This window comes from Sinocyclocheilus rhinocerous, unplaced genomic scaffold (genome assembly GCF_001515625.1).
Source record: "Sinocyclocheilus rhinocerous isolate Xijiao unplaced genomic scaffold, SAMN03320098_v1.1 scaffold1697, whole genome shotgun sequence".
Taxonomy (NCBI): domain Eukaryota; kingdom Metazoa; phylum Chordata; class Actinopteri; order Cypriniformes; family Cyprinidae; genus Sinocyclocheilus; species Sinocyclocheilus rhinocerous.
In genome coordinates this window covers 661,338-673,222 of record NW_015629509.1, presented here as the reverse complement: position 1 = coordinate 673,222, position 11,885 = coordinate 661,338, and the positions used below count along the sequence as shown (strand labels likewise).

The following is an 11,885-nucleotide window of genomic DNA, read 5'->3' as shown; positions in this document are numbered from 1 at the left end:
GCGCCGTGCAAACGCCACAGAACAGTCGACCGGCTTCAACAATAACACACCAAACCAGCTGTTAGGCTAAGCTCACTATCAGAAAAGAGCCCAGACAACAATATGGGTGAGTCTTCATAACCTCAGCATTCAAGTCCTGTTGGTACGGCCACGTAGCTCCAGACTCTGGCAGCTCTTTTTCTCTGTGACAACACGATACGTGGCTGTTTTTAGAGCTAGGGGAGGTGCGGGCCACTCACATTCATTAAAGAGAAGGTGCTGGGAACTCTAATTCATTTGTCACTTTAGCCTGGAAGTTCCAAATGTCAGACACAACGATTTCTCAGCACACATACCCTCCTGCTCAGTGAAGACAGAGGCGAGATATTGTATCGAACGATGGTTGGGGACAAATACGAAGCTCTGAGCTAATGTTTCTGTTTATTACAGCTGTCCTGATAAATGACGTCCGCCACTGAAGTTTCAGTCCGTCGCACAAGATCCCGGAGTAACACCAGACCTCATTCTTGCTAAAATGTACACTGACAGAAAGTACAAAAATGCTGAATTTACAGATGCTTTCAACCAAAGCAAATTTATGTTTGTAAGTATGCATTTTATCAGTTCATAGGAATCAAACCCATGCATATAGTCTTAAGATTGTCTTAAAGGTACAGCAGCAGAAATAGCTTATTTAAAGGGATAGTTCACCCAAAAATTAAAATTCTGTTATCATTTGCTCTCTTTCACATCATTCCAAACCTAGATAGATATATATAGATAGATAGATAGATAGATAGATAGATAGATTAAAAATACAGAGATAGATAGGTAGAACAACAGACAAAAATTTTTTTTGTTTGGAAAATTCTTTAGTCTTTGGAGAAAACCATGCATATAGTCTTAAGATTGTCTTAAAGGTACAGCAGCAGAAATAGCTTATTTAAAGGGATAGTTCACCCAAAAATTAAAATTCTGTTATCATTTGCTCTCTTTCACATCATTCCAAACCTGTATGACTTTCTTTCTTCTGTGGAACATAAAATACAATATTTTGAGAAATGGCATTGTGTGTTTTGTCCACACAACGGAAGTCAATGGTTACCAAAATGGAATGGTAACCAACATTCTTAAAAAAAATCTAATTTTGTGTTCTGCAGAAGAAAATCATACAGATTTGAATGACATGAGAGTGAGTAAATGGTAGAATTGGGTCAATTTAAACAATTTAAAGGGTCAGACGGTCAAACAGCCATGGAAAACTGAATAAAAATATATGTATTATATATTTATTTATTGGGGTAAAGTATGAGCTGATATTTTTCATTGCAACTTTATAATAATTTTTTTGACAATTAAGCATATTTTCCTTGTAATTCTCATTATTTTAATACAGAAAAATATATTAATATGTAACATTTTTGTAAATAACATTTGTATTATTTTTTGACAGTATTTGCTTTTAATAAAGTTTATTTGAGACACTGCTTTAGTAACAAAATCTTTTTTTCACAATTTTGGGCGTAATTGTCAAAATAATGTTAATTATTATGTAATGTAATAGGCTAACATTTTGCCTGTTTTCTTTTCATTTGAACTATACCTTTAATTCGTAGTGTCAAATGGTCATGGAGAACTGAACATACACATTGAATTTTTGGGAAAAAGTGCATATAAATACAGTATACTGATACACACAGACACTGCACGGGTCTTTCGAATATTAGAAAAGCAGCCTAGTGGATCATCATTTAAATTCTACTCTGACTCTTGGCTCAAATCCAGACGTTAGACAATGGATTGAAATTAAAGCCAAAGCTAATGGGAAAACATGCATGACAAAAACCTCACGGTTAGCCATGTTCAAGCTGCGTGACCCTCGCCCGCCACAGAGTGGATACAGCTGTGACCTGACCAGAAGAGCAATGTTTTTCAGAACATCATTAACATTAATGGAGGTACAATCAATCAAAGAAGATTTTAATCTCAAATTGTTTAATATTCCATTCACCTGAACACTTCAAACAATATTTCTGTGGCCGCCTGTGAATCCTGATAAGTTGGCCGCGCAGCTACAATAGTCAATAGTGCTAATCAAATAAGATTGACAACAAGACTTTTTATTAATATGCAAGTCCACAAGTGTGCAATTACAGTTAAGTACATATTACTATAAGTAGGCTTTGAGATAGGCCTAAGTAAATTATTGTTACAGTAAATTAGTGTTACAGCTGTATGAAACAAGAATCTGAATGATATTTATAATATAATTTTTAAGTCAAAATTATATATACTGTATATAGAGGTAATATATAAAAATGTTTTTTTAAGTATAACCTGAAATATTTTTCATTGCGACATTATTATTATTATTGTCAATTAAGCATACTTTCCCCATAATTCTCAGAACTTTAATATGAAAAAAAAAATGTAACACAAAATTTATATATAATGTATATACTTATTTTATATATTGGGGTAAAGTATGTTTTTTTTTCATCAGTTAAGCATATTTTATTATTTTTTTTTATTTATTGGGGTAAAGTATGGCCTGAAATATTTTTTTTTGACAATTAAGCATATTTTTCTCCCGTAATTCTCATTAATATGAAATCATTTTTAAAATATATTATTATTTGTAAATATTGGTGGTATTTGTTGTTATAACATTTAATGGTTTGTTTATTTAATTTATGCTACTTTTAATAAATTACAATATATATTTGAGGTAAATTATGACCTGAGAGACGGAAAAAAATCTAAAGTATAACCTGAAATATTTTAATGTAAAAAAAATGTCCACATTATAGTAATGAGAATTTTCAATAATAATAATAATAATTTTCTAATGTAATGGGCTACAATTTTGTATGTTTTTGGGCTGAGATATGACCAAGACATTTCTTCATGAGATTCATTCATCATTGTTAAGGACAAGTGCACAGTTATCCTGCCCCGCCCATCACTGTGTTTGATCGTCTGCTTCATAGACAGCAAGCTAGGGGCTTGTATGTGCGGTACGGATGGGCCGTGTATTTGTAGAGATAGAGGTGGTCAGACTTGACCTTTTGGGTCCAAGATGAATAACAGCTAGTCTTCATCTCTAATGTCTGGAAATAGTCATAGATGACCTTTACTCGAAATGTTCAGCATATTACTGATGTAGACCGGCTCTCTAAATGACCCTGTCCAGATGGCTAATGCAATCAAAATCAACCATATTTGTTATTAAGGCTTTGAGAGAAATAAATACAATTCATGTCAATTAGGTAACTACTACTTCAGGTTTAGTTGTAGAAGTATACTGGCTTTTTGCATACAATATAGCATGTATAACTTCAAACAAACCTTTTCTAATCATCATACGTTATGGAAAACAACGTCGAGTGTGATTCCGAGCCCAACCATCCACCATTCAATTAAAATCCATTCATTTCCTCATTTCCCATCAGCAGCTCTTGTATATGTGATTGCATTCTGTTCGGGATGTAGTGGACGATCCATCATTGTGGCTCTTGTTAAAGGATATGCGTGGTCTTCCCACATCTGCATAAACAGCCAGATTCATTCCCATCAGCCCTCAGAGAAAGAGAGGCAGGAACTTCACCTCGACAAATCGCCTCGCTATTGTTTCAAAATAACACCCCCTAAGATTATTTCTGGATAATTGGCTCCTGAAAATAAGGCAATTATTATTTTTTTAATCTAATTATTTGCTTTCCCCCCTCTACAACAAAGTTAATTCTTCACACTGCAATTACCGAGTAAATTCAATGCTGTGATGTAGACTTTTTTTTTGTCTGGGGTTTTCTCTCAGCACACGGGCTCCACGGCTTGAGGGAGGCCTCGCTTTGGCACGTAAGGCGTTGTCCTGGCAACCATTTTGATGCAGTCGATGATGGGGCAGACGCTGAGGCACAGGGTACAGCCGGTGCAGCTGTCCTGAATCGTGGGGAGATGAGTCTCGGGGTCAAACACAATGGCCTGCCAGACACAGAGGCATTGGAATCATTATATCCTCACCAGCGGCGACAACCGGCTACGACTAGACGTCGCACAATACAAACACAACAAAGACTGTGTGCTGTCCCTCCACCGGAGCACACAGATGTGTGAAACCTGTCAGGAACATGTCATGTGGCTCATGTTTCACACATTTCACAAAATCAAAATATGATAAAAATAAATAAATGATATTTGCCATTTTGGGGTGTTTTGTATTGTGACATTTTTTAAATTTAATTAGGCCCAAATTCTCATTATCGTAATGCAAAAAAGAAGAAGAAAAAAAACCAATGACGTATTTAAATGGTATTTATATGTAATGGCAGTATTTTTAGTATCTGCCTTTCAATGCTTTAATTTTAATTATATACTTATATTATTTTATGATATAATACAAAAATGACAAAATTATTAAAATGTAAATCGTATTTATACATCATGATAACATTTGTAGTATCTGCGTTTTATTTTAAGCTGGTTTAAAAAATATTATTAATAATAATTTACTAATATTAAAATCATTATTTTACTGTAATAAAGTACAAAGTTACTCTACTAAAGTGATGAAATGTAAAGCAAATTATTCTTCACTTTAATAAAAAAACTTAAATTTTAAGCCGGTTTAGAAATAATAATGAACAACAACAACAACAACAACAATAAATGTATTATTATTAATAATAATTTTTTTCTGTAATAAAGTACAAAATTACTGTATTAAAGTGAAAATGTAAGCAAATTATTCTTCACTTTAATAAAAAAACTTAAATTTTATGCTGGTTTAGAAATAATAATGAGCAACAACAACAACAACAACAATAAATGTATTATTATTATTAATAATTTTTTTCTGTAATAAAGTACAGAATTACTGTATTAAAGTGAAAATGTAAAGCAAATTATATTTCATTTTAATAAAAAAAAAAAAAAAATTTTAAGCTGGTTAATAAATAATGAAAAACAACAACAATAACAACAACACTACTAAAGTGATGAAATGTAAAGCAAATTATTCTTCACTTTAATAAAAAAACTTAAATTTTAAGCCGGTTTAGAAATAATAATGAACAACAACAACAACAACAACAATAAATGTATTATTATTAATAATAATTTTTTTCTGTAATAAAGTACAAAATTACTGTATTAAAGTGAAAATGTAAAGCAAATTATATTTCATTTTAATTAAAAAAAACCTACAATTTTAAGCTGGTTAATAAATAATGAAAAACAACAACAATAATAACAACAACAACAACAACAACAATACATTTATTATAATTATTATTAAAATAATAATTTTTGCTGTAATAAAGAAACAAACTTACAAGTGATGAACATGTAAATAATTAATTCATTATAATTAATAATTAAAACCTCAAAGCTAAAATGTTAAGCTGGTTTAGAAATGCTAATTAACAACAAGAAAATAATAATAATAATCATCATATTAATCAATCACCGATAATTATTATTTGTATTAATTTATAATAATAATTATTATTATCATTATTATTAATAATGTAATTATTATTTTTATCATTTTAATATAATTGTTATTTTACTGAAATAAATACTGAATTACTGTAATGAAAATTTAAAACAAATTACCTTTCATTGTCATCAAACTCAAAAGTTATTGCAACATCATCAAGAATTCGAGGGGGAAATTTGTGTAGTTGTCTTAAAAATGTCAGAAAATGAAAAATCTTAAACGGGCCTAAAATAGGCTTCATTTCCTTTATGCAACATATAACTTTTTATGTGAATACACTACAGAGAAGAGGAAGGAACACCCATCAATCTAAACGCTATATTAGACTGTTAAAACATTCTGTAAAATGTTGTGCATGTACAGCAGGAAGATTGGACATTATTTTGGCAGGTGGAATCGAGTACGGGCACCTTTTCAAACATAACCGGATTGCCGCTAGCGCGACAGAGTGCTGTTTTGTATTGCTTGATGGGCCACCTATTTGATCGTGACACATTATGTTGATGAATGCTCCTCTATATTAGAAAGCATTAATAATGTGTAATTCCTCTTAGAGATCCACTCACAGACAATGAGCATCACTGTGAACAATTACTGCTTTGATAAAACCCGCACTCTACTTCATCAATACCCTTATGATAAATTGCAAGAGACATTTATTTAACAGGAGAGGGTGAGATGAATACTTTAATAAAACTGTCAGAGCCATCCTGCTTGCCGTTCTTCTGCAGGCTGAGGCACAAGGGGACATCGCAGTTTTGAGCGCTAATATTCATTACAGTCTCTAAAGGGAAAATCAGGTGCGCTAATGAGACGTCTTTAGCCTGCCAGTAAGAGCAGCACTCGTTTTTTATTTTAATTGGCTTTTTTGGCACTTTTTATGCACATGTATGTCAGGGTAGAACCATTAATATTGGTATATTGGTTTTAGTTTAGTATTTGGTATAATGGTTTTAGTATTCACTTCAGTATTTGGAGTCTTACAGAATGCTAAGCATATATGCTAACTGCTAGGCAGGGGCGCATTAATGCACGGGCTTCAAGGGGCTGAAGCCCAGGGGCCTACACTGGAAAGGGGGCCCACTGGCTGCAAGGAAATTATATTTTTTGAATAATTATTTATATGGGAGTTTGCAGCAGTGACAACAGCGTTCTGTAAACAAACGCACACACTCATTTTTAGCGATGCCATGGTTGTAGTGGCCTATATAGTGAATGGCTAAGTTTAGGTTCCCCCCACACAGTTTGTATAGTTGGTATGTTCCACGTGTTCCATCGATATACAGTAAGCGGAATGTACAATGCATTCGCTAGTAAATAACCACAGCACGAGAGTATCTTAATGTCAACAAGCAGAGTAACAAAAACACAACACTGCTGTGTGAAAGGAACTGGACCGGACAACATTCTGTAACGTCATACAATGAGAGTTCAGTAACTTGCTTGGATGTAATCTGTGTGTCATCTGTGTTCCATAAATAGTGCTGCTTCAAAGTCTCAATTTTAAATCTGGGGATGGAAAAATAGGAATTGTCCTATTGCTTAAATGTGATCATTAAACTTTATACGCTGTGATTTAACTAATTAAACACGAGCACGTCATGTTTCAAAATAAAAACGCAGTTAGCAATCACCAAATAACCCACATTTATGCCAACATGCCGTGTTGTTTTGATCTACTGATGATGAATAATTAATATTTTGTGTGATTTATGGTGTTTAAATCATACCTGTAAACTCACATTTCAGCCAGGAAAGTTTTGATGGCATTTTTCTTTCATATCACGCATAATGCCCGTAATAACGTAGTGTTTACTTTATGTAACGGCTATATAATTCTGCTGTTCCACAAGCGCCACCTTGTGGCAAAGAGTGAATTTGCATATTCGCTTATATTCACATTTTACGCAGAACAGTGTTGTTTTCTGGGGTCGCGGGGCCTACTGTAATGCTGTAGCCCAGGGGCCTCTGGTTATCCTAAGGCGCCTCTGCCGCTAGGCTACATTTTTCATTGTTTTTGTTAACGTAAGCCATATTCTGTTAGCTATAACTGAAAACCACTGGTCGTTGAGAGCTGGAAATGGTTCTTTCTCAGTTTATAAAGGACTAGCTGAAGTCTTTGAGCCCTGGAGAGGCCAGGAGCTGTAATTGAACAGCCAGAGGCTAGGAGCTATGGGTTTGTGTGGGAACAAACAGGCAGTGGGCGGACGGAGGGAGGTACACACCTGGTATCCAGCGTCGTTACAGGTCATGTAACACTTCCCGCAGTTAACGCACATCTCCGGATCAATCAGAGCTTGCACTTGCTCCTCAATGTTGAGCTCTTGATAGGCGCCGATTTGTTGCAGAGCTTTGGCTATCACATCCTGAGTGTAAAAACACAAACATATGGGAACTTCAGACCAAAGGTCAAAAGTCTTGAGGAGAAAAATAGTTTCTGAGCTTTAACGATATGTAAGCAAGTGAATAATATAAGTAAACCCACTTTAACTCTTGGCACAGGACCCTTGGGAGCGTAAACTCTCGTTCCTTTGCTGAAAACAGTGTCGTCACTGAAGTCTCTCAGTTTCTTTATGTGGTTTGCAATCGCTTCCTTCTTTTCCTGCTGGTACGGGCCAAAACTGGGTAGACACTATTGGGGAACAAGAAACAAACAGAATGAATTGCACACACTAACATTTTAGCCAGTGTTGTTATTGTTATTGTACTTTTTTAAAATAGTATTTGAAATAATGCTGGAATAATATAATATTAAATTATATTAGAAATTATTATATATTATATTATATATTAATATATTATATATTATATTAAATATTAAATTATATTAAAATATAATATATAATATAATAAGTATAATATACTACTACTACTACTACTACTAATAAAATATTAATAAATACTATAATAGTATACAGTGTAAATAATAATAAGTAAGTGTTGTTGTTGTTAACTAAACATATATATATATTAGATGAAAACCTAAAAAAAAAATCTACCTTGGCATCTACCTTAAGCCTAATTGAATTAATTCAAAATATTAAAATTAAATTTAATAATTATTACTATTAATTATAATATTAAATATAACTGTATAAATAAATTAATTATAATTATTATAATAATTAAAAAAATATTAATAAATATTATAGTAGCATATAATATAAATAATAATAGTATACAGTATATATACTTCTATATAAATAATATTAAAATAACACTGGTTCTAGCAATTCAATGAAGGAATTATGTTAAATATATTAAAAAACAAATGATGGGATTCTTTGTGGTCCATGTTCTTCTCTGGACATTTGCTATACTCTATGCTCTGCAAAAACAGATGCCTGATATCATTTGGTGATTTGGTTGCGTTTTCTTTGAGGTAACCAATTATATTTCCTGACATACTCAATTACGTTGAATTGTGAAGCACGCTCTTCCTTTCACGCAGTGCCATGTGTTCTCCTTTAAGAAGCTCTCACCAAGGAGATGGGTATTTATGCTTACTAGTGATTACTGATTCACTGGGCTTCAGATGCCATGTGTGCCAAAGCATGAGCGCTGTGTCCCTCATTAGACCATCAGAGAAGTACACACGCTCACAGGAGAGCAAAACAAAGGCATTAAAGACACATGCTGCTCCCTTCTGAGGACTGGCTACTCTTTTTCATCCTTGAAAATTAATGAGATCCCTTCTGTCAACATACAGCGGTTTAGAGTCTAATCTGCTCCGGGCTTAACCGCTTTCATTCCACGCGAAGGTGAGACTTCAGGTTTGTGGCGTTTTGCGCGAGGCGATGTTTTAATGTTAAAAGAAAGAAAACTTATTGGCAAGCACGCACGATCGATATTACATCCACGGCCCCCGAAGCAGCTGCGCACGTTGTCGAAATCGCTTGTGCATAAAAAGTAAAATGAAAACTGATGTAGGTCACGCAGAATGATTTCTGAGAGATTATTGTTCTTGGTTTACCACTTTTGTATCTTTTGAAGGCCCTGTACTGTAAAATCATGCAATATATTTGCAAAAATATTCATTTGCCATTCAGGCTTAAGACATTACCATGGCGACGAACAGGGATTGCCGGCTCGCTCGGAATTGTGGGTGGAAGATTCTCCCGTTGATGGATTCAGCGGGAGTGTGTCGACAGAAAACATGATCTCGGCCATGTCACACTCTCTCGGTGAGCATCTCGAAGAGAACCGGGACATCTTCACTTATTTGATTCTCCGAGCCATTTCTCACCATGCTAGAAAAACCAGGTCTTGGCAGCAACCCATAGGATTTCTACACATTTTGGTGGTTCTATGTCAGTAGATATTCAGGGCCAATCCAGCCTCCATGGATGAATATGGAGAAATCTTTTGATTAAATACTGGAATATTAAATACTATAAATGGTGAAATGTTACATCTGCCAGGTATCATTTTCATGAAGTAAATCTTTACATTTTACTGGAGATAAAACTAAATAGCTCCCACTAACTGACAGTCCAACAAACTAAGACAAGCCCATAAAATAAAATAAAATAAAATAAAATAAAATAAAATAAAATAAAATAAAATAAAATAAAATAAAATAAAATAAAATAAAATAAAATAAAATAAAATAAAATAAAATAAAATAAAATAAAAAATTTGTTATATATAAATATATAAAACTGATTTTAAGACATCGTTTCATCTGCCAAGTATCATTTTTATTAAGTAAATCTTTACATTCTACTGGAAATAAAAATACATTTTGAAAAAGTTGACAAACATAATAAAATAAAATAAAATCGATAAATTATATTATTATACTCCTTTATATATAAATATAAACATTTATTTATTTGTTTGTTTGTTTAATTTAATTTATATATATATATTATATATACATTTTTCAAAGCATAATTTTTTGCTTTCCAAAGAATAAAGCAAATCATGTGACATGAGGGTGAATAACTGATGACAGAAAGTTCATTTTAACATGAACTATCCCTGTAGCGCTTGATGCCAAACCTGGGAAACACACATCCCACAACCACATTCCAGATCAAACTACAATCAGATCTAAAGATATGCCACATTACAGTTCATGTGAAGCCACCAGATGACATTTCTTGGCAAGCGAGTTAGACTGTGCATTTGAATATCGTTTTTCGTCACATATACAAAATAAAACATTCATTTAGTGTCAGAGTGGATGTCAGCGCGATAGCTGATCAAAAGATGTTAATCTTTCGCTCATCTGATTTCTTCAGACACAGAGAGCGCGTGTCAAGCAACAAGTCTGAAGGTGAAAAGCTCAAAGACAGGCAGTGACAAGGCTACCTACATGAAAGAGCGACGCGGGTTCAAAGCAGAGGCAGTCATTTCCCAGCCGAGCACTTCATACGATCCAACTATTAAGCCTTATTGCTCTTTCAACTGCTCATTGCTATTAGGAAAAGATATCAACTCATGAGTCAAAAATAAAAGCCATAAAGAATGCTATAAACAACCCTGAAGCACAATAATCGTGTGATTTATCCGCACTCAACCACTGCAGAAGGCTATAATTAAATATGAAAACCTAAATTTATCTCAAGAGCGTTCAACCCTCATTAATTTGAACCCAGGACAGCACAAAGTCTTTCACAACCACAGTGTTTTTCCTTCATCTCGTTGCTGTTTCTTCATGACACTGCGAGAGGCTTTCAGGTGAACGGCGTAAACCGCAGACGGAGAGGGGATGCCCTGGGAGACAGCCAAAGTTAAGACCACGGCCTCGGGCGCGACTCAAAGGGAGGAAGACATTCTCTTAAGCTCATTAAGGCAAACATTTCAACTCCAAACTCCCAGCATGCCGTGCATCATCCTCGCTTATTTGTTGTGTAGTAATTTTGTGGCCTGCTATTGAAGTCATCGAGCTGTGTATGGCTTAATGAAAAGTACTGGGTGATGTCCACCACCCCACATGCTAGCCCTGTGTTTTCAGCTATCAGAGACACTCTCCTAATTGGATGCATTGTTTTTTTTTCTTAATAGTACACACACTTTTTCTCACTTGTACCATCCTCTCAAATTTGTAAACAACACATCAACTGAACAAAGATTCATTTAGGTGACAGACGGGCTGCTTGATTCAACTTATTGTTTACACAGAACACGATATTACAAAAAGGAGACAATCATTACTGGAGACTGAAACAACTACTGTCATCTCTTACGTTGCCATTGCTACAAATATTTTAAATTAATTAATTACATTTTGTTTATGTTCAAATTATTGTGGTTAATGTTAAATAAAATAAATAAATAAAAGTGATAAAATATATATATATATATATATATACTGAACAAAATTATAAACGCAACACTTATGTTTTTGCCCCCATTTTTCATGAGCTGAACTCAAAGATCTAAGACTTTTTCTATGTAC

General features: G+C 33.7%; 1 protein-coding gene across 1 annotated transcript in view; it reads right to left on the bottom strand.

The window, feature by feature from the left end:
* Positions 1-2,845: 2,845 nt before the first annotated feature.
* LOC107739013 (dihydropyrimidine dehydrogenase [NADP(+)]-like) overlaps positions 2,846-11,885 on the bottom strand; it is a 202,235-nt gene continuing 193,195 nt past the window's right edge. The window contains 4 exon segments of the mRNA XM_016550973.1: positions 2,846-3,525; positions 3,741-3,963; positions 7,705-7,845; positions 7,965-8,111. Of these exon segments, the coding sequence (XP_016406459.1) occupies positions 3,793-3,963; positions 7,705-7,845; positions 7,965-8,111 (459 nt within the window). The 3' untranslated portion in view covers positions 2,846-3,525; positions 3,741-3,792.